At 33.2% G+C, this 24,675-nt stretch overlaps 1 protein-coding gene across 17 annotated transcripts in view; it reads right to left on the reverse strand.

Annotated features, from left to right (window-relative positions):
- Positions 1-1,169: 1,169 nt before the first annotated feature.
- Positions 1,170-24,675, reverse strand: part of LOC122518105 (sodium channel protein para) — a 58,381-nt gene continuing 34,875 nt past the window's right edge. For 3 of the 17 annotated variants that reach the window (XM_043636809.1, XM_043636808.1, XM_043636800.1), the window contains 18 exons: positions 24,165-24,261; positions 23,656-23,724; positions 20,905-21,155; positions 19,825-19,998; positions 19,162-19,512; positions 18,856-19,060; positions 16,426-16,557; positions 16,153-16,282; positions 15,845-15,969; positions 15,515-15,777; positions 15,141-15,314; positions 11,088-11,210; positions 7,665-7,787; positions 7,336-7,530; positions 6,998-7,243; positions 6,627-6,897; positions 4,516-4,820; positions 1,170-4,183 (listed from right to left, as the gene is read on the reverse strand). In XM_043636809.1, the coding sequence (XP_043492744.1) occupies positions 3,401-4,183; positions 4,516-4,820; positions 6,627-6,897; positions 6,998-7,243; positions 7,336-7,530; positions 7,665-7,787; positions 11,088-11,210; positions 15,141-15,314; positions 15,515-15,777; positions 15,845-15,969; positions 16,153-16,282; positions 16,426-16,557; positions 18,856-19,060; positions 19,162-19,512; positions 19,825-19,998; positions 20,905-21,155; positions 23,656-23,724; positions 24,165-24,261 (4,017 nt within the window). In that variant the 3' untranslated portion in view covers positions 1,170-3,400. Of the gene's footprint in view, positions 4,184-4,515; positions 4,821-6,626; positions 6,898-6,997; positions 7,244-7,335; positions 7,531-7,664; positions 7,788-11,087; positions 11,211-15,140; positions 15,315-15,514; positions 15,778-15,844; positions 15,970-16,152; positions 16,286-16,425; positions 16,558-18,825; positions 19,061-19,161; positions 19,513-19,824; positions 19,999-20,904; positions 21,180-23,655; positions 23,725-24,164; positions 24,262-24,675 lie in introns of all 17 variants that reach the window. The other 14 variants (XM_043636805.1, XM_043636801.1, XM_043636795.1 and 11 more) reach the window with 7 other exon arrangements.

Below are 24,675 nucleotides of genomic sequence, written 5' to 3' on the forward strand. Positions count from 1 at the left end.
TCAAAATCACCGAAAACGTCATCAAAATTCGGAATTAGTAATATTTATTCGAAATAGATCGTTCTAAGTAAAAAACTTTAGACAGTTGTTGCGCTCTAATTGGCTTATTTTAAATCGTAATTCTTTACCTAATGAATATAAAAAATGTAGCCACTATTAGCTCCTACTTAGAGCTTTTCTAGTGAACATTTGTAATACCGTTAGTTATTTCCGACTTTTGTTCACGTTTTCAAGATTTTGAATCGTTCTGTCACGCATCGATATTCGAGACAGTGTGTGTGCGCGCGCGCGCGCGACCGAGATATTGCACATTCTACACGATATGAACGAGCGATAGAGAAGAAACGAAATTGTCATAGAAAAAGAACAAAACAATATAACAAACTAACAATAAGAAAAGACACACAACAATTAGAATAGAAAATGAAATAGAATATAGAACAATATACAAAGAGGGGGACAAATTAATTTTCCTCAACCAACTCCGTCGTCCCTCGGTTCCCCGATTGGACACATACACGTTGTTGTACATCGTCACACATACACGCGCAATCCCGAATTCGAGAAAAATCTTTTTTGAGATGCGATATGATTACGAAAGAACGTTAGAAGCTACAAACTCTTGGTGCATTCATACATACATACGTACATATATACGTACATACATAATTACATACATACATGCACGCATACGCACATACATACACGCATACGTACACTCGTACTCCGAGAAGCGCGCTAACCATGTTAGTTTTGTTCGTGTGTTGTGTTTTATGTTTGTTTGTTTGCTTGCTTGTTTGTCTTTTCTTTTTATTATTTTGTTGTTTTTGTTTGTTTGTTTGTTTGTTTATTTTTTTAAATTATTATTATTATTTATTCGTTTAGTTCGTTAAGTTTTTTTCGTGTCGCAAGAGCGTGCGTGAAAGTATTTTATTTTTTCCATTTTTTTTTTTTCGTTTCTCGCGAGAAGCGTGCGAATACCTTTTAGCCGAGGATGAACCGCGTTTTTTTCCTTATATACTTTTTTTTTTGTTCATTTATTTATTTATTTGTTTGTTTGTTTGCTTGTTTATTTAATTAATCATTTCTTTATTTTCTTGTTTTTTTTTTTCTCTTTTGTTTCGTTCGAAACTCGCGTTAACTCTCTCCTCCTCTTCTCTCTCTCCCTCTTTTAATGCATCTTTGAATTGAATTTTTCTCAAATCTGTCTCTGCCTTTGGTTGCGCGCACGTGAGTCGAAAACGAACCTCCTTGAACATGGAGGGAGGACGGGGGTGGTAGAAACGCTATGTATCTTTCCGTGTTTCTCTCGTGTAATGCAAATTCAGGAATCGTAATATCGTATTTATTGCGACTTTTTTTATTACTTCCTTCGCTTTATCTTTATTTATTTATTTATTTATTTTTTTTTTTAATATATATAGTAAATCGTAATATCACACATTATATTATTTTACTTCTTCCTTGTTTTATCCATTTTTAATTAAGTAGAATTAGTGAGAAAAATAGGGCCTTAGGACCAAGACTCGAACCAGGAGACTGTATTTTAATTCTTTAGATAACAGGGCCCTTCCCAGTCAATCCCCTTAAACGAGAATGGTGCTGACCTATCCCACATCTATAGTAAATCGTAATATCACACATGATTTTATTGTTTAGTTTCTCGAATTAAACTCGATAGAAGAATGAATAACTTTAATTATCGCGATAGTTCGTCTCGATATATTACATTGATTACCATATACGTTAAAAAAAGAAAAAATCATATGAGAATATCGGGCAAGCTTAAACAACTCATCGATTAAACACGTATTATTACGATTCCTGTATTACGTGTATTTCCGTATTCATATATATATATATATTATTATATATATATTTATTTATTTATTTATTTATTTATTTATTTATTTCTACAATGTGACGCCAGATGAGCGGCAAAGAGAAAGGCAGAGAAGAGGAGAAAAAGGAAAGGACGAGCGTAGGCAACGCGGATGATGACCGATGATGACACGAATATGGGATGACGTATTAGAAGAATGATGTAGAATTTTTTTTTTAATGGTCGCGAGTCTCGCGAGCGCGCAAAGCAGCCATGTAGTAGTATTAGATAACGATCGTAGAAAACGGAGAAGGCTGGATCGTTAGTTTCACGCGACTCTCCACTTCTTCTTCTTCTTCTTCTTCTTCTTCTTCTTTATCTTCATCTTCATCTTCTTTTTCTTCTTCGTGCAGCTATTTTATAATTTTTTCCTTCTCTCTTTCCCTATCTCCCTCTCTCTTTGTCTAGCTGTCTTTTTGTCATACCGTTTGTAGTTTCTCTCTTTCTCCCTTTAAAATCTAATCGTCCTCTTCGTCCAATCACGCGTCGTCGTCGCTGCGCCCTTTTTTTTTTTTTTTATTTGGCAGCGCGGTCGCACGCACTCCTCGTTCGAGCTGCCGGCCGACCTCCTGTAAAACGTTGTAAAAAATCCAAACGGCAGGTAGTAATCGCGGAAATCGAGCTAGTGGTGTATATATATATTTATATATATATATATATTTTTTTTTTTTTTGTTATACGGTATATACGACGCGTGGGTCGTCCTCGACTCGAGCCACGTGGGTGGTGGTGGGCCGCGCGCCACTTTGCCATCGATCATCGTTCTCGATTCACGTGACTAACACACGCACGCACACGCACACACACGTTTAATGTATATTTATGCATGTATATATACATATAAATATATATATATATATATACGTACATACAATGGGAGAGAAGAAGAAAAGGGTTGGTAGCTCGATTTGTCGGGCCTCGGTTGCCACGATTTTTGTCGGGGGAAGCGAGCCCCGAAGTCCGACTCGTCTTGCCACCCACTTCTTCTTCTTCTTCTTCTTCTTCTTATTTTTTTTATTTAATCTTCTTCGTCTTCTTCTTCGTCTTCTTCTTCTTCTTCTTCCTCTCTTCGTCGCTTCGCTTTTTTAAGGTCGATTGAAGGCAACTCGTTGGAGGAGGAATGGTTTAATGTACAATCGTATTTTAGGAGTGTCTTTTGCGGATGGTAAGTGCGAGATCGATCATCGTAGGCTTTCGATAACGACGACGACGACGACGACGACGACGGCAACGACGACGACGACCACGACGACGACAACGACGACGACAACGATGACGACAAAGAGGAGAACAGCAGTGTTGCATAGATTTTGTCTTCCTCTTGTTTTTCTTGTTCTTCTTGTTGTTGTTTTTGCGATGACGATGGCAGGATTAATGACGATGGCAGGAATGACGACGACGACGACGACGACGACGACGACGACGACGTTGTCGGCAATGGCGGCAATTGCTTTGCTAGCGAGGAGCAGCTCGTTTGATAAAATCGAAGGAATTCGGCGAAGTAAACGGCAATAATGATCAGACGTCAGCCGTTCTCGAAGTTACGCTCGGCGATCGACTGTGAATGACAACGCGATGGCCATTTTTCGTGACGAATCCGTCGCTTTCGACTAGGACCGCTGTCTGTCGAACACGCGGATCCGTATCGGGATCATCGCTTTCCTCGCTAGGACCTCCGAGACGTTGTTGTTTGTGCTTTCTCCAGGCATTTTGTATTAACCTGGCACAATATTCCTCGCGTTGACGCCAGAGAGTCGACGATACCGGTTCGTAACCAGCCTCACCTGGACGAGTTTGTACCTCTAAATCACCAGTTTCTTCAATTGGATTACCCTTGCGCGCGAAGAAGTCCTTTGTAAGAGCATCGAGGATGTCGACGCAAAACATAAGGTCACCCTTACATATCGGGATATCCATCGACACAATCTTATACTTGTTCGGCTTGTGTATTTGCAATGGGGGCTCCAATACGTCTAAGAAGTCCGATAGCTGATCATATCTTATATACTGTGTACCCTTCGGATCGAATTGTTGCCAAATCTCATAATACATATCGTAATCATCGTCGGTCAAACCCTCCTGCACGTCTTCCGTAGCCTGAGAATAATTCTCCAAGATAACAGCGATGTACATGTTTATCACGATCAAGAAACTGATCACCAAGTACGACAGGAGATAGGCGATACCGATCGTCGAAGAACCGCAATTGCCAGGATAACCGATCTCGTTGTTCGGTTCTTGACAATCCTCTTCGTTTATTATGCCGTCCAAAACGCCGTCCCAACCGGCGGACGTTGACATCTGTTTTACATATACGTCGTATTCAATAATTAATCATTTCTATCATTAATTCAACAAAGAAATATAGTAAATTCTCTTATAATCAAAATTTCGTATCGTTGCATGATGTACAGTGGTGAATTAACTTTAACTTTATTTTTATTAGGAAAATTATGTTTCTTTGATTACTTTACTGTTTTGTTAATAACTTAACGATAGTTTTTTTTTGAATCTTTTCTTTCCTAACTTGAATTTTTAACTTAATCTTTAAAATCGTGTTATACGAGGAAGATTTTCTTACTGGAATTTACTATATTTTTGATTTTGTGTGTTGTAAATGATCGTTTACTAACCTGGAACAGCAGTATCATCGACTGGCCAAAGGTTTTAAAGTTATATACATCGTCGAGACCGCTCTTGTCCTTAACGTGCATGAAAAAGGACATTCCAAAGATAGCGAAGATGAACATTACGAGGAACAGCAGTAGGCAAATGTTGAATAGAGCGGGTAAGGACATCGCGAGAGCGAATAATAAAGTACGGATGCCCTTTGCACCCTTCACAAGACGTAGCACACGACCGACCTTAGCCACTCTCACTACTCGAAGTAAGGTCGGGGATACGAAATATTTCTCGATTATATCGCTGAGCACCAGACCTATATAAAAAAAAGACGAGCAATATATTAGAAAGATTTTTTAAATTTCTATGACAATTTCGGAGATAGGAAATTGGAGATATAGATTGGAGAGATAGATAAATTTAAAAAAGATATAAAAATAAATTATTTGGAAGATCGGTCACAGAGGCAAAAGATATCACGAATAATTCATGATAATATTTCTAATTAATTCTTAAATTTCCGTGCACTTGTTGATCTATAGTAATTAAAAAAAAAAAGAAAAGAAAAATTCGGTATGCCATGCTCTTAAAAAAATTCTCTACGTAGCTGTCGTGTATCAAAGATCTGATCTATTTGTAAAAGTGTCGATGGAAAATATTCGAAAACAGTTACTCGTGTATATAAAATTGTTTCAAAATTATAGATATATTATTTGGCTTTTATCCACCATGAAATGATCGATGCTTCTGATTTTTTTTTTTCGTTAAAGTTTTTTACTATATAAAAGCAAATAAGGTGCATCTGGCTAATTTTCATCTCCAGAAAGTAGAAAACATATCAGTGAAAAGAATAAAAAAAGAATCATGCTCTTTCGTATGTTAATTATCGAAATAATAAACCGTAGATGCATACTCTCGAGCATGTATTCAATTTAAGAATCGTGCAATCAAATTCGTCAATAATATTTAATCGAGATAAATCGGTTTTATCTAATTATCTGAGATCTACTGTGCAGTAAAGAAAAATATGATCTATCACCTTATAAGAAATGAAAAATGGTGTATATTTAACGAAGTATCGTGACATTCCAAAATCGAAGTGAAAGAAAATAAAATAAGGAGAAGAATAAGAAAAAACACGATCTCGAAACTAGATCTAAGAGAAATTGATTTAGAAAAAAGTATCTACGATCTATTTTTGATACAGACCCCATCTTACCGGTAACATCGATTAAGATTAGTCAAAAAATATAAATTCTTTTTGTTCGCACGCGTTGCTTGCTTTTTCTCCCGACGAAGGATAATGATCAAAGATATTTATGTATAAAATTTATCGATTAACACGTTGACTGGCTAACAAATTAGAAATCATAATTCTAAAATTAATATTAAAGTAACTAATTATTATTATTTTATATATAATTTTTTTTGTCTACATTTTTTTCTACACTAATTTTTTAAAGACAGGACTAAAACACGTAAATAAATGAATAAAAATATAATAAAGTGGGTCAACGTGTTAATATTTTATGTTTTGTCTGCTTCTACTGTGTATATCATCGTCAGGAGATAAAGAAGTTTGGTGCATTAGCAGCGATTATTGTATACTTGTTTTTTTTTTTCAAGGATCATAAGGTATATAAGGTTGTCACAGAAGGAATCGTGAAAAGGATAACATCAAAGTAACGTCAATGTGAGGCGACGTAACTTAATGATATCGATCAGTCGTTGCGACGCAAATGAAACGTACGAATCTGTTGGTTCTTTTTAAATATTGTTAGATATTATTTTGTTGTTGTTGTCGAAAAGAATTTTACGTGCACGTGATAAAGATAGATAGAAATAGATAGATACAGATAGAGAGAGAGAAAGATATATAATTGTGGTGAAACAAATGTTTAGCCGTTTGTTACATGCCTATGAGATATGATGCTTGCTATATAGTTTGCTACTACTACTGAAAGATAAAGCATTCGTGTATCGATTAATTCGTTTGGTTATGAACGAATTGTTTGAATTGAAATAGAAATGAAACAACCAACAGGATTCTTAGTTTCGTCGTTAATTCTTGACGTCGTTTCATCAGAGTCATACGACTGAGTTAATCATTATGTTACGTTACCTAATATTGATAATATAACAACAGTTAAATCAAAGAGGTTCCAGGGCTCCTTGAAATAATGGTAACGTAGGGCGAAAATCTTCATGAGACACTCGCTGGTGAATATCACAATGAATATCATATTGAGATAGTCCAGAACGTTGCTGAATGTGTCGCTCATTTGATAATGGTCCAATGTCATCGTGAGCATGTTAAGCCCGATGAACAACATGATTATCATATCGAACATTTTGTCCGTCACTATTTCGAACACTATAGCTTGCGGTCTCCACTGAAAATCAAAGATCAAACAAGGATATTAATTGATATCGAATGGCAAATTTGTCGGTCGCGAATAAGGAGAATAATTATAAACGCGAATGATTACTTACGATTGGACGAGGGATGGCCTTCAATGGTTTCTTGCTTCCCATCTTTTTCATGGCATTGTAATATTTCTTTTGATCCTCCGTCATGAACATCTCGAGTGATCCACCTGCTTTCTTCTTTTGCTCGTTAAAGTTGTCGATGATCACACCAATGAACAGGTTAAGGGTAAAAAATGATCCGAATATGATGAAAAATACGAAATAGAGATACATGTAGATGTTCGTCTCGCGTATCGGTTGCTTGTCGACCTAAACAAAAAATAAGAAACGCATAGATGAAAAATAAATCCAATGGATCACGCGTTGCTGCTGCACGTCGATGCACTGATTTATTTTTTTACCTCCCGCGAATCGATCGCGTCGTTCATGATTTGTATCCATCCTTTGAAGGTCGCCACTTGGAAGAGGCACAGATAAGCTTTACCTACGTGATCGAAATTCATCGGCGAGTTTTCCCACGTGTAATTTTCCGCTACACAAGCGTTTCGATCCGGTATGATTTCGTAGCTAAGCGTAGTCTTATTCGCATCGACGCACTGTAATTATTTTTAACATAAAAATTATCAATTAAATATCTTATTTTCGATAATATATAAAATTCCACTTTTTTCTATATCACATATAGTATAATAATATAGTTAGAATTAATTTTGCTAAATTTGATTCTTACCTTGAAGTACTTGCCGGCGAACAGCTGCACGCCCATGATGGCGAAAATCAGCCAAAAAATAAGGCAGACCAGCAAGACGTTAAAGATGGATGGAATAGCTTGTACCAAAGCGTTGACGACTACCTGTGGGAATAAGGAAACTATTGAAAAGTATGTTAACCAATTGATACTGTAACTTCGAATCTAGAAATATATAATGTATATGCGCTTCTATATGCGCTATTCTATGATGCGCCAACTATATATGCGTCTCTATATGCGTCTCTAATATTCCTATATGTAATGTATACTAATATATATGTGCGCCTATATGCGCCTACGCGATTTTGTGCGACAGACAGAAAGATAGATAGAAAGAACAAAATAAATAAAACAAGATAATAGAAATAGATAGATATATATATAAATAGAAAGAGTTAGGCGCTTTCTCGATGTTTCCGAGAATACACGATCGGCCTCATGCAATTTTATATATTTTTTTTTAAATAAAAGTAGCCAATATTTTGTCTTGAAACAATTTTGATGATTTTTTTTTTTGAAAGATTATTTGTTAGATTACAAATAAAATATAAAAGAAACGTTTGTATATAATCGTTTAAGATTTCATTTAATTCAATTTGATTTGATTCGATTAATTGCACGAAATAATAAAAATGAAAATATTTAGATAGAATATCTTTGAATCATTGCAAGAATATATTTCTAATAATCCTTAATCAGGCCGATCGTCGTGAATTTAATGTAAGACGCATTGGATACATCTACATATATACATATATCTATGTATACGTGTAATTATGTATCTTTAGCGGATTTAAATTACTATACTACTTCTACTATTGGTTACAACTGTTTAGTGTTTCGTATTCGTGTAATAAGTAATATCGTTAAAGAAAAATAATAATTATTTTAAGAAGAAGAATAGCACTATGTAAAATAGTATACGAGCTATGAAGATAAAGCATTATTTTTTTTTTTTTTTTTTTTTAAAATGTAGACATTACGAGCACGTAGAAAAATCGTGCGTGGAAGGTCAGCACGAGAGAGCAAGAAGCGTGTGTGCATCATGCTTAAAGCATTATAGGCTAAGCAAAATGGATAGAAAGAGAGAAAGAGAGAGAGAGAGAGAGAGAGAGAGAGGAAAAGAAGAAGCTCAGCGAGAAAGCATAATCACATTTATGGGGTGAATAGGATTAGAAATAAATCAAGAAGGAGGATATGCAAGCCTGTATATATATATGCACTTTGTGTTACTGAAGTAAATAAATAAATAAATAAATAGAGAGAGAAAGAAAGAGAGGAAGAGAGAGAGAAAGAGTAAGCAAAATAAGTGGAAAAGAAAATCAAAGAATGTGAGGTTTGAATGAAATTGAAATGATCGATTAGATTTAAAAGAAAAATAGCAATGAGAGAGAGAGAGAGAGAAAAATAAAAAGAAATAGAGATAGAAAAAGGATTTGCAAGCATGTCAATATATATATGCACTCTGTGTTAGTAAAGTAAAGTAAAGTAAAGTAAAATAAATAAGGAAAGATAGATAGATAAATATAATAGAAAGAGTAAGCAAGGTAAATTGAAAAAATGAAGAGTGGGAGAGAGACAGTGGAGGTTTGTATGAAATCGAAATAGATCGATCGATTGATTGATTAATTTTAAGAAGAAATATAGCAGTAAGAATAAATAAATAGATAGTTGCAGAGCGAGCTACTATAAAAATTAGATAAATGGTGTCAGGGCGTGGGCATGACAATAACTCTACACCCAGTGCCTCAGCGACCTTGTGTTGCAGTTTTATGTAGAAACGATGTATTATATGTCACGTAACGATCTTGCTTTTTTTATAAGGACAAATAATATAGATAAATAGGAAGATAGAGAGAGAGAGAGAGATAGAGAAAGAGAGAGAGAGAGACAGACAGGAAGAAAGAGAGTGAGAAAAATAGAGAAAGAGATAGAAAGATTGTAAGTAGAAAGATTCAAAAGAGGAATCGGTCCTCTCTTTTACTTTTGATTACTTTAATTCTATTACATGACTCTCAGCTCGTATTACGTGCTTTTATTATGGATCATTGTTATTTATAAAAAGAAAACTTTTCAATCTTGAATTCGAATGAAAATCAATTAACATTCGTGATTGGATGATCGACTGTAAAAATAAAAATATAAATAAAGAAGAGTAAAAAAAAAAATATATAATAAAGAAGAGTAGAATCGAGGAAAATGGGGAAACTTTTAATTCGACACTTTTATCATTCGGTGGGCATCATAATTCATTTGCAAAATTGGGAAAAGATTATAATAAAATAATATATAGTAGAAGAAGGAAATAATAATAATAATAATAAATTTCTTTACCGAGAAAAATGTAGATATCATATAATTATAATATTTTATTTTTTTGTTATTAAATCAAGATCGTGGTATTAATGCTGCTGCTGCTGTTGCTGCTGCTGTAGCTGTAGTTGTAATTGTTGTATTTGTAATTGTTGTTATTGTAGCTGTTGCTGGCTGTTGTCACTACTATTGCGTGTCTTATAAAACATGATTGCATCTCGTCTAAATATCTAACTAATGTAAGAAGTTTAATTCTCTACTACGCGTATGCAAGTTTCAAATATGTTCCGCCAAGCTGTGTGCATTCGCGACGATCATAATCGATCGGATAAATATGAATATTCACGTGCAAGAGAATAAGATAAACGTGGTGGTGTTGATGGTGAGGGGGGTGGTGGTGGTGGGTTTTGAGAAAATGGCGAAAGAAGAAGGAAGGGCTTCCAGGTGTAGATTTTTGATAGGAACGAAGGGTAGGAAAATTGGTGGAGGGTACGTTAAGGTGACAATTTTACGAAGATGAGTCGAACTCAGGTGGGGGAAGAAGGGGGGGGGTGGCTAAGGTTGATTTTGTTTTTTCTTCTCTTTCATCCATTTGGAGAAATACTCGAGATCTCGATATTTCGAGCATTCGCAGAGGTAGAAAGAGAGAATTAGAAAGAGAAATAGAAAGAGAGATAGACAGAAAGAAAGTAAGAAAGAAAGAAAAAGAAAGAGAGAAAGAGAGATAGAGAGAAAGATAGAGAGAAACAGAAAGACACGTTTACGGTCCTTTCGTTTAATTTGTTTCTTTTCTTTTCTTTTTGTGTTTTTTGCTGTAAAAAATTTTGTTGTTTTGTCTTGTATTGCTTAGAACACACGAAATCGGAATTCTAATAATACATCAACTAAATTGATGGGCATGAAAAATCGTATGGAATAAATAAATATACATATATATTATATATATATGTATGTATATATATATATGTATATGTATATTTGTATATGTTTATAAATAAATAATGGAAATAACTCGAAGAGTAATGGTAAAATTTGGAAAAAATGTCAAAGAGCAAGTGACAAGGTCCGCTGAGACGTAGGGCTACATACCCGCATCCCCTGCATTCTAGACATCGCCCTGAGTGGCCTTAGGGCCCTTAGGGTCCTCATTGTTTTGAAGGCTTGGATCCCGCCAGCGCCACAGAGCGACGCTACGAAGTTAATGAGCGACACCTGCGAGCGAGAAACGAGAGCGAATCACAGCAAGATGTAGACAGACTACGGGAATGGAAAATTTGTTTGGAATTTTTGGTTCTATTGGTAGAATCCATTTTTTGAGGAAGCTAATATTCCTACCAATAATAATATTCGGAATTGTTAATATTTAGATTAGGGGATAGGTCAATAGATGGATATAACAGAGATAGACAGATTGATAGATACAGAAAAAAAAGATATACAAATTGAACCATTTAAAATGATTTTTATGTTTCCTTTTCTTTTTTTTTTTATCGGATATTAAACGAACATAACTTTTCAATAAAATTCTTTTCTTTTCAAATATTATGAACGGGATTAAATGTTCAATTAAATTATTAACTTGGAAATGAACATTAAGTCGAATAATTTTTCAATCGATATCGATTTAAATGGTACATCCTGTATATATGTACAAATATATTTATATATATATATATATACATATATAGAAAGAGAGAGATAGAGATAGAGAAAGATAGTAGAAGGATTAATATTCAGGGGGTTAGAGATGGAATGGTTTAAAAAAGAAACAGAAGAGATAGAAAGATATAGGATAGACAGAAAGATTGAGAAAAAAAGGAAGATAGAGTGAGAGATATATAAGGTTTGACGGAAGTGACGACGGACGGAGTTCCAGGGCTGTTAAAAAATTCTCGCAAATCTGCATTGGAGACGTTCCTTCGACAGTAGTAGCAAGCAGAGACACAACGGGATCCTGATGAGATATCTGTTGGGTATAGCTCACTTTTCTATATATTTATATATTTGTTTATATATAAATATATAGATATATGGAATAACAATAATAATAATAATAATAATAATTATATATAATATATATACGCACACAGTGTATAGATACGACAAATAAGTAAAAGAAGGAATAAGAGGCGGCTGGACAGAGCCCAGATATTGGCACACACACGTAGCGGTTCAACAATAATCGTAATCATAATAATTAGGAGGATATATATATGTATATTCAATGAGTCACTGGTATGATCACCCCACTCCTACTGTAAATTGCAATAATAATTATTAAGTATGGGATTGAAATACTTTGACAATCTTTACGAGTTATCAGAAGTAATAGAATACTGATCGGTTTTGATGATTTCATTTTGTACACTGTGTATGTAGGAACAATTTTAAAATATCTTATACAAGTTAATATCAATTTCGTCAGATTACAGTGGGGGTGTTGCGAATAATCCTGTGATTCATTGTATATATTAAACAAAGATAGATAGATAGATAGATAGATAGATAGATAAAGAGAGATAGATAAAGAAAGATAGATAGATAGATAGCAAGGAATAATTAGTATATGAGAATATACAGGAGCAAACATAGACGACGACGAAGACGACGATCATCGACGATCCTGAAACATACGTGTTAAGGGTTCGTAATACTTGACACGGAGACGCACGGCAAAAGGGTTACATAAATAATTACATAAACAACGAGTTCGCCTAGCGGATTGTTTCAAGCCTTTATAAGTAAATATAACGGGGAATCTCGAGTAAAAATTTGCTTTGTTCAATTTGGTTTCGTTTTCCTTTTTTTGGAAAAGAGAAAGAAAGAAAGAAAGAGAGAGATAGATAGAGAGAGAGAGAGAGAGAGAGAAGAGAGAAAGAAATGAAAACAACAACATCGATAAGCGTCCGTGCGTCTCGATAGAAATAGATAGAAATAGATAGATAATAAGAGAAAGATACAAAATATAACTGTATTCACACTTTTCGTTTTGAAAACACAAATGAGAAAATAATTATAAAGAAAAAAGGGGCTCGCACACATCGTTGGGCGTCTGGTGGCTTCGTACACTTACACATAAAGCATCTAGATAAATTATTAATTATGTATATATATATATATATACATAATTGCAATTGATGGGTTTATAAAAAGACGTCGTTTGTAGAAGTAACGTTTAAATATACAAATATAAACGTAAATACTTATTTTGCACAACGATCACTGGTACCAAAGATTTCGTTAGAAAAAGGCGTACATAGGCGTTAGGCTTATAGTACGACAAATATTCCAATATAATCAGTGCAGACACCAAGTAGAGACGCCAGTGTATTGTACCTCTGCACATTGGTAAAGCACACCACAGTATGCGCTACAAATTTCGTCTTAGGCATTATTTTATAGAAGTTTATTTATAATAGTTTTTATATATATAATATATATATATATGTCTTTAGATTATTATACATATTTCCCTTTTCTCGCCTATTTTATATATTTTTTTATATTTATTAATTAGATTCTTTTTTTCTTTTTTCTTTTTTTTTTTTTTTTTTTTTTTTCATTTTATATTCGTTCAATCAAATTTCATTTGATTCGTCAGGGTTTCTCGTTTGGAATGATTTTTTTTTGTTCTGTTTTGTTACCCTTTCTCTTAGGCTTTTATAACTTTTTCTTTCGCGTTACGGTTGTTCGATTTAGGCTACATAGAAAGAGAGAGAGAGAGAGAAAATTCTAAATAAAATAAATAAGTCGAGTCTGAAATTTTCTTTTATCGGAGCATCTTTTTCAAAGCAAAGATTTTTACGACACGACGACGGATCGATTTGAAATCGTATAGAAATAAAAAGAAAAAATATATTACAACACACCTGTAATTACTTTATCGTCTCGTCTTATTATCTTTTTTTTTGTATTTATATTTTATTCGAGATAATCTAAATGATATAAAATTCGTGTAATCGATCCGTCGATCGTTTTGCTAGATCCGATGATTAATAAACAAAATTCTTTTGATTCGATTATTATAAATCGTTGATAGAAGACGAGGCTTTTCTTTTGATATTTTTGTTAAAGTTTTTGATTTGTTTTTTTTGGTTTTGAAGTCCTCGTCTAGACCGATGACTTACTTTCATGCCCTCCCATCGCGAGACTGCTCGTAAAGGCCTCAAGGCCCTCAGTGTTCTCATCGAACGGAAGGCCGGGATGTCGGCAGCGCCGGCCCAGATTGCACCCAAGTTGATCAGTGATAGCTGTTGTCATTAAACATTGGTCATATGATGCATCTTACGTTTTAAATGCTATACCTTAACGGTTATACATAGCGTGATCGATTAAGAGAAATCCACTGGAAGCTTCCACGTACCGCTCCTAGTGATATTTGTTTAGGATTTTTATTTCTTTTTTTTTTCGGGGGGTGGGGGGATTCTTAGGTTGATCGAGGGTTTAAAGAAATAGATAATAGAAATAGAAGTAGAAATAGACGGATAGATAAAAAGATAGATAGATAGATAGATAGATAGATAGATAGATAGATAGATAGATATATAGATAAATAGGAAATGAAAACGGATAAATTTTCTCATGGATGAGATTTTTGTGGGAGAAACAATTTCAAAAGACTTAGGACTAATCACTTCATTCGAGCACTCTATTCCTATTCATTTTTATACGAGCTTGAGATATTGTTTTTGATTTTTATTTCTTTTTTTTTCCTTTTAAAGGTATATAATGTAGATTATATTTTTTTGGGAATTAAAAGGAATATTTATATATTATACAAGTGCTCGAATTGAGTAACGTTTGACACACGTAAAGAAGAGTTTTCATCTCGTTTTGTACAATCGAACGATTTCTTTCAGATTTGCTTTGATTAAAGTTTGAAAAAATAATTCGTTAATTTATTTAGAATTTGGTTATATTCGTTTCTTGATCGAGTCGAAATTGTTCGATGTTGGGTAATGTTAAATATTTGGTGGAAAGAACTTGTGTAATCGTAAAACTTAATATTATTGAAAAACTTGTCACTCTATTAAATGTAATTAACAATAATGTAGATTACACGGGTTCTAAGGAAAACCTAGCGGTAATACAATCAGACATGTATACAGGTTTAAAGGATGATAATAAGAATTTGTAACTTACCATGACGATAATGAAATCGAGCCAGCACCAGGCATTCGTGAAATATTTCTTGAAACCAAGGGCCAACCATTTGATCAACATCTCAAGGAAGAAAATCACTGTGAAAATCCTGTCCATGTAATAGAGAATATCTTGCAGGATGGGTCGTTGCTGCAAGTGAACATCCTCCAAGGCCTAAATCAAATTAAAAATATTTATTAATTAAAATCATTCAACGTTGAATTTTCTAGGAATTATACGCAAATATTGAAATTTATTCATATAATATATATTCGAGTATGATTCAATAAAATTAGAATGAAATCGATCGATAAATTATATAATTACGTTTTGTTAAAATATATTTAATAAATAATTAGATAAAATATACTTACGAGAGCTAAACTACTTAGAAGGATCATCGTGATAACGGCACTCTCGAAATATTTGTTCTCGATCAGCTGGAAAGTTTTCAATCTCAAATTCGTCCAACCTTGCCAAAACGGTGCATCGTCGTCGCCAGCCAAAAATGGGAATTTTTTATAACAATTTTCTGGACAACAATCGGCCGGATAATCAGAATTAATGGGATCCTTGTCGGCGTGTATGATTTCGCTTTCCATTATACCATCACCTTCGTCACCTTCTTCTCCCACGTCTAAACGAATTTCAACTTGTAAAAATGATGGATTTTAAAATAAGGGTTTCAAATTCGAGCATATTACCTTCGTCCTGTTCGAGATCTTCTTTACTGGCATCCTTCTTTTCTTCTCCGTTCAACGAATCCATACTACCTTTATGACTTTCATCCTTGAACGGCCGATTCTTATGACTGCCATACGATTTGTTGCTAAAAAATATCAAAACGAACAAAATATTGATTCGATCGTATATACGAATAGTTGCATCGCGTGAAAAAAATTATAATAAAATTATATAAAAAAATTATATAAAAAATATATATAAAATAATATAAAAAAATTATATAAATTATAATAAAAAAATTATAATAGATAATTATTATAAAACAAACCTAAACGTGTCCTCTTCGTTCTGATTAATATAATCGTTGTCTAATCTATAGTCCCGATGATTTATCGAATTCCCAATGACTTTGGTGTTATTCATGCACAGTTTGCCCTTTTTCAATTTATTCTTCAGATCTCCTTCGAAAAGAAAATCACAAGTGATGGTACCCGAAAATAATTCTATCGAAATCAGTTTGAATTTTTTAATTGTAGACAAATTTTAATAGGAAATTATGTTTTTTTCTTTTTTTTAAATGAAGATTCGAGGACAGGCTTACCATGAATCGTAAATTCCATTCCGTCACCAATGGCCACCTCGAGTTGGTTCAATTCCTTCGCACTCTTCTTATCTCTGTAAGCTTCCAAATCGCTATCTGCAAGATCTAGGTCCCCATCTCGGTCAATTCCATCTGCACAGTCACACAAAAAATCTAACCCGCCCTTTTTTGATAAAATTGCAATTTGAATAAGAACGTGCGTCGTTTGACCAACTACTTATTTTTTTTTTCTTCTTCTTCTTCGTTATTTGTTTTATTCTGTTTTTGTTTTTTTTTTCCTTTCGTTAATAGGTACACAGTACAGTTTTTTATTGACGAAGATACTCGAAATACAATATAAAAAAAATACTAGAGAGAAAAAGATAGAGAAAGAGAGAGAGAGAGAAACAAATCGTGTCGTTTCAATTCTTTTCTCATTCGTGTCGAATGAAATTTTTAGTCGGCATGCAAGCATCGACTCGAGTCATTCGTGTTCCTTGCGATGTTCGAGCGAAACTTTGTAGTATTTTTTTATCGTTTTAATAAAAAAAAATAAAAAAAAAAGAACACTCCTTCTTCTACGTCATTCTTTGCAGTGATATCGATAAGAAATAAGAAATATTTTCTTTTCAATTTATAGACAAAAGTAAGGTAAAAGCCCCCTCGGTTGGCCAGTTAAGCCGTTTTCTTTTTTACAAAAATTATATTCATTCAATAAAATAACTTACATCTAAACTAATGGTTTAACCTGTAAGCTTGAGCTTTCAGCTTTGAATAAAAATAAAGAAAAGACAAATTATTCATAAATATTTTAATAATAAATTAAAAAAAACATAGATTTGCAATGTCCCTATTTTTAGCCAACTTTCTCCCTCTTTTGGGCCACGCATGTCCCCTCATTTGGCCATGTTTCCTATTTAAAATAAATAATTAATTAATAACTAATTTATTAAATAAATCAAAATTGAATAATTCAAAACTCGTGTAGAAAGAAATTAATTACTCATTAGTATTAAAAAAACTAGTTGAATACTTTATGTACAAATATATATACCTCAAAGCGAATAGCCATAAGTTGGCTAATGATAAAAACAGAGGCAATAATACTGTCTCCATGCTTGGCCACCATATTTTTAATGGAGAATAATTAAAAATCACTTAATTTTCAATTTCTATAATAATTTTAAGCTATGTTAATTGCAGAAAAAAAAATATTTTGGTTGCTATTGTCAAAAATGAAATATAGGTTAATAAAAATCACAGTATCCTTACCTTACTTAACAAGAAACCATCCAAAAACAGAAGTCTTGCACAACTTTATTTTTGTTCGTTTTTAAATATATTTTTAAAATAATCCGAATTACTTTCAATGATATTTTAAAATTAGAATTTTTTTTTTTTAAAAACTGTCACCATGTGCACATCAGCATATAATTTATAATCACTGTTGTGGCATAAAGTGGCCAATAGAGGGGGCCTGGCCAACCGAGGGGGCTTTTACCTTATATCTCTCTTTTAATTTAACATTGTTTTCTATAAAAAAAAAAAAAACAAAAGTATTTTTTACACACGTGGGTTAAAGAGATCATTCTACATTTTTTTAAAAGTAATATATTTTAGATGGTAATATTGAAAAATAAAATATATCCTATCGATATCACTTGTTGTTATAAATTGTCAACTATTCTACCTCTACTTAATCGTACTCTCGCGATCGATAACATCGTTCGATGATAATCGAAACGAAGAATCCTTCGATTCCATTCTCCGAGTTAGAATGAAACTCGAACACCCCACCCAATCATATGAATTTCCTGCTGTTGTTAGAATCATTTCCGAAATGCATACGGATACCTTTCGAACAAAATACGCGGACCCAAATTAACGAGCGAAGCAACATATAACTGCCAGGCGGCTAAATAGCGAAGCAAAATGAATAAAATCTTATTGTCTCTGACGTTTCATACGAGAAATTTGTTTGTATTTAATATCGTAATCCCACCCAACATTATATTACGTCGTCGTGTTGATTAATTTGATATTCGTTCAAATCCTATTCGAATCGAATTCGCGAAAATTGGAAAATAAATGAAAGGAATAAAGTAGCCAAAAATATCAGAAAAAGAATTTTTGCGTAATTAACGAGAAAAACGTGTCAGTCAACGATTAAATTTATTTTTATTTTTTTAATTGGACGAACAATCAAAAAAATAACGCGTAGTTTAATTCGAGAAAAAAAAATGAACACCGGAGAGAAGGGTGGGGGGAGGAGGAAAGGGGAGGAAGGGAAAGAAAAGAAACGTCGACTGACATTGAAAATAGCCGATAAAAAAAAGTGTAATAATGAATAAAAAGCCGAACCGAAAAACAGTGCCACGAACTACACAGCGCACACAGCAAGCGATCTGATTGGATATAAACCTTCTTTCCAACTGTTGGACGGTCCCTCACCTGGCGCCTGATCGGATATCTGATTGGTGAATTTGGCTCGCATCAATTTAGCAAGATTAAGGAAATTTCGCTTGATCCATTTTACGAAACGTGCTATCCGATCTATCGCTTCGGCGATCTTGTTCGTGTCGTTGTCCGCAGTCGGCGCCGATAAATTCGATGAACCGAAATTGCTCAGCAACAGGGCCAAGAAGAGATTCAGCACCTGTTAGCGAGAGATGATTGAACAATTGAAAATTGAAAATTGAAAATTCGTTGCAATCGAATATTATTGTATTGATAATTGTAACGAATAAAAATACGTACAACAAGGTTACCGATGACGACGGTAGCGAGGAAGAAGGGTATACAAGAAACGTCTCCAACCAGCATACAATCCCACATAGATTCGATCCATTCTCCGCACAAGACACGAAATACGATCATGAAGGAATGCATGAAATCGGTAAAGTTCCACCTGGGTAGATCCCCGCCCGGGAATCGATCGACGTGATCGGTGTAATTTTTCCCGAACAGTTGCATACCCATCACGGCGAAGATGAAAATGATGATACACAAGACGAACGTTAAGTTACCCAAGGCACCAACTGTCCTACCCATGATGGATATCAGTAGATTTAACGTGGGCCATGATTTTGCCAGTTTGAACACTCTCAGCTAGATAATCGAACAGATTTTTTTGTTTATTCATTTATTATACATTTCAAATGAAACCAAATGGTTTCATTCATTTTATATTTATTAGATCGTTTTAAAAATTACTTTTTCTTTTTTTTTTTTTATTCCTATTATCTTGTTTATTAATCCTTTCGTCACTAGCGTATTTACAAAGTCACCTATATATGAATGACCTACTGACCCATTTAGGAATCTCACCAATACGAGCACGTTGCAACGAAAGAATTACTAATTTTTTCATGATTTTATTCGAATCGAATATTATTTTACATTTACAAAGATTGTACTTACCAATCGAAAGGATCGCAATACCGAAAGACCTTGAACACCTTCCAAACCTAACTCGAGTAAGGATAGGGCGACGATGATGAAGTCGAATATGTTCCAACCCTCTTGAAAATAAAACTTCGGGCTCATAGCTATCAGCTTGAACGTTGCTTCGATTGCGAATGTAGCCGTGAAGAACTACGTTGAAATGTTCAATATAAGATTAGTTTTTTTTTTTTCATTTTATTTTATTAACATTTAATTATTCTCACCCCGAGTGTGTTTATTGGTAAACACAACAAAAAAATATTATTTTTATTTTTTTTTCGGTTTTCATTAACCTAGATGTAAAATATCAGAGACGTGTTAATTTATATATATACATCATACAATCTTTGTTCTTATTTTTCTTTACTATTTTATTTGTCTTTATACAAATTTACATATCAAAATCCATACTCGTTTTAATATTACTACGTTTTATGTACTTCCTTGTTCAGGAGTGGGATAAATAGGACACGTACCTGCTCTGGGCGTTAATATTAAAGAGGAGTGGTATGTGGGTGGGTGGGTTGGTTTGCTCAGAACAGTCAAGAAAAATTATTTTGACCGTGGATAGAAACAAGTAAAATATATTTAACAATGAACTTGATTACTTATTATCTTATTCCGGAATGTAAATTGTATTTAATAATAAAATGATATGAATATATATATATATAGAAAGAAAGAGTTTGATTTAAAATTAGAAATAACAATAATAAAAAAGGAAAAAAATGACCACGTCTCTGATATAAATAATTCATCATCGAACGATATCTCAATTGAAAATAATTAAATAGGTGTCCGGAAAAAAAACAAGGGGGCTTATGTTATACTGTAAACTTTACAACAGTGAAATACAAAATAAAGAACAAGTAGAACCTATAAAATACACCATAGAAAAATCCTATCTTAAATTATATCAAATAGAATTTTATTCCAGAGAAATTAGTTTCGATAAAAACGTATTACGCGATAACATAAATCCGTTTTTTTTTAATCCAGATATCTAATTAATTAAATCAACGTTTAAACGATGACATTATTTTTGTGTGTACTTACATAGTTACCAGATTTAAGAACTTTTTCCATATCCTTGTCCATATCGTGATGATCCAATGCCATGAAAAGAGTATTGACGACGATACAAAGTGTAATGAAGAGTTCTACGAACGGATCAAATACCAGAAGTGCGACGTATTTTTGAATCTCGAGCCAAAGCCAACAGCAATCCCAAACGCAGAAGATATCGATGCAACGTATGATCCCGGCCAATATTTTCTCCTTTAACGTGGGCCCTTCCTCATCGTCGTCTGTCGGAAAGTAATAGGTCGAAACTGTAACGCGCGTTAGTTATTTTGTCTGGCACCACTCTTTTTGGGGAAAGAGGTTTTTTTTATAACAATTATTATAATTATCAAATTCATTTTTTTTTCTTCTTTTATTTTATTTTATTTTATTTTTTTTTTCCATTTAATTATCGTTCGATCGTTTGATTAGATTTGATTCGATTATCGTAAGTAATCTCAAGCACGTTTAATTTGTTATCTTTTGTTTTTTAATTTTTTTTTGTAACAAAATTTAACACGGGCAGGTGAAACAAGCTATCAAGCAAGAAGCTGGATGAGAGAAACGATCAATGGGAAGGTAACGAAAATACTGAAAAAGCGAGAGCAAGTTGAATATTAATGAAACGAAGAAAGTATTTTGGGAAATGGGGGGCAAACGAAAAGATGATTCTAAGATAGAGAAAGTATATTTGATAAAGATAAATATAATGGAGGGAAAATTAAAGTGCGAAAACGAGAATGCATTATTCGATATATCGAATAGGAATATTATTAAAATTCGTAACTATTGCATGCTGCAACACTTTGACGAAATTATCTTCGTTGTATTAATTGATATTATTGAATAATTCATTTTCAAAATGATCTCGATTATCATATATATAATTCCAAATCGTATAAATCAAATGAAACAACGAAGATAACGTCGTACGTGTTTTTTTTTCAAAAATTTGTATTTATTACACGAACAAAAAGCAACATTCGACAAATTAATTTTGTTTAGAATTAACGGTGCAATCGGTACTATGATACAAATTAGCGTGCTGGTGACAATTTCAAAAAGGAAAGTAGAAGAGATTATTCACATTACGTGAGAGGAGAGATTAAAAAAAAAAAAACAAAAGAAATTAAAAAATAGAAATATAAAAAAAAATAACGAACGTTGGCGAGTGTACGTTTCGCGCTAAAAAATTTCGCTCAATTGCAACGTCGTCTTCTATTTAATTAATTATGAAATAATTGTGCAAATGCAAAACCCAGCCATATATACGCTGCTGTTGCTGCTTGGTGGTGGGCGGTGCTGCTGCAGCTGCTGCAATTGGATTTGAATTCGCGACGAATATTAAGCAGGTGGCATGTAATAAGAAAAATGATCTGGAAATATCCTAAAAGGAAATATATTCCGCTTGAGCGCGAAGATTAATATAAACGGAATCTAAAATGATGCATACAGAGGGTGGCAATTATCATTATAATAAACGTTTAGTTTTTTGAAGTTATACTTCTTTTGGCGCGTTGGGAAAAATGTACACACCAGTTTTTTTTTGTTTTGTATTCTTTCTTATATATGTAATATATCGATCGATTGAAAATATGTTTCCTTTCTTTTTTTTTGAAGTTATTTTTGAGGTTATTGAGGTTATGTTTGTTTTGGTACGCAAAAGAAATATAACTTCTTACGTGCGTACATAAGTACACACACCAGTTTTTTTTTTTTTAAATTCATCGATCCAACAATTCGTAATTAATATTTAATCGGACGAACACTCGAGTAAAATATTTCAAATCGATTATGTTGAAAATATAAGTATCTATAAAAAAAAGGAATTTATTCGAGAATTCTCATCTATAGAAATGAAATAAATCTTTTCTTATTGTCGGTTAAACCACGACGATAAAGGAAGCCACCCTATATATATACAAATATATATATATCTATAGACTATTGTATGTATGTAATACGAAAGCTTGAAATATTTCGTGCAGCCGCAACGAGATAAACGCTAAATCCCTGCCGTGTAGACAAAAATACAAACTGACAAACTCTATTTCCCCAAAAGTACAAATACATTTCACATATTTCTCCTCCTATGTAATATCGAGAAAAATATAGATACAATTTTATATAGAATCGTTTTTTAAAATCCTATCTATCTAATTGTAATAATAATACCGTTCTCGTGTCTATTATTTTTTTGTTCTTATACTCGTGTTAATAAAATTATTATTCGGTAAAATATACGTGTATAAAATTAATGAGAAAGAAAAAAAAAAAGAGAAACAAAAAGAAAGAAAAATTTGAGAACGATCCAATCAATATAATCTACGATGTAGGAAAATAGATAGATAGATAAATAGATAGATACACGCGCAGCCAAGTGAACGTTTAACATCACCTAGGATAATTAAATATAATCAAAATTGTAATGTATCTATGTACGTGTGTAGATGTATGTGTAAAATACGAAAATAATAATCAGAGAAGGTATAAATTTGACTGATAGTAATAGTAGTAATAGTAGGACGAATATAATACATCGAACGACGGGATTATGCATCGCACGATAGACAAGAAGATATGCACAATTGCGACAAGGGTGACAGATAATCATAGAAGGAGATAGATAGATAGATAGATAGATAGATAGATAGATGGGTGGTGAAAAGAGATGATTGAAGAAAAAAAAGAAAAAAAAAATATACAGAAACATTTTGGTCGAACGAGTCGATCGCACGTCATTACCTCCTTGCTCGGGTGTTCTGCTTTGACGTCCTGCTGCTTGCTCGATAATATCGTTCAGCACCATCACATCTGTGAAAGGAAAGAAGACAAAAAAGAGTGTACCTAGGGGTACGTACGTCACACGGTGATTGGTGGTGATTATCACACTAATTAAACCAGATAAAAAACAGATACGCGTGTGTCTATGTGTTATATATATATCATGTATGTGCTGTGAAAGTATTTATTAATATATTTTTTTCTTGTTGTTTCTTCTTTTGGTCCGATTTAAAATAAACGAAATGATGCGTCGTCGACGAATGAGATATGACGGATGATGAGAGATACACTTAAATGACAATTTCATGGACACATTTGCGATTTGCCAAAGTGTGGTTATGTTTTACATACGATTTTTTTTTATTTTTTCTTTGTTTCTTTTTTACTTTAGGTTTTTCTCTTATTTTTTCTAATTTTGTTTTTTTTTTGCGTTTTTCTATGGAAACGTTAGATATGGTATTTGATCTTACCCTTCATATCGACGACGGCGTGTTGTTGGGAAGGTTCGATGAAAGGATTATCTTGTTGCTTCGCTTTACCCATGGGATCACTTTCCAAATCGCTTTCCTACAAAAATCATAGATCATTAAATATCATCATTGTAGAAAATGTTTAATGTTTAAAACAAATGTATGCGCAGGGCGAGGTACGATAAATCGGGGGTATCATTTTCGGAGTTGACAAATTTGGGAGAGTAGAGAACTCAAAGGATTAATAATCAACATTTCTTAGATGGGTGTCGCATAAGTTAATACAGTTGAACCTCGGTTTGCGAGCACATAATTCGTTAAGAAAATGTTCTAATGTCATCGTAAGAAATACTTAACGGGATGATATCAAAATATACTTCGCGAATCAAAATGAAACAAACCATCATTCGTACTGCACTCGCAAATGAAATAACTCGCGATCCAAGGTTTCTTGACCGTAATTGAAAATAATACAAAAGAATAAGAACAACAATAATAATAATAATAATAA

The sequence above is a fragment of the Polistes fuscatus genome, unplaced genomic scaffold, assembly GCF_010416935.1.
Source record: "Polistes fuscatus isolate 324 unplaced genomic scaffold, CU_Pfus_HIC Scaffold23, whole genome shotgun sequence".
NCBI classification, from domain to species: Eukaryota; Metazoa; Arthropoda; class Insecta; order Hymenoptera; family Vespidae; genus Polistes; species Polistes fuscatus.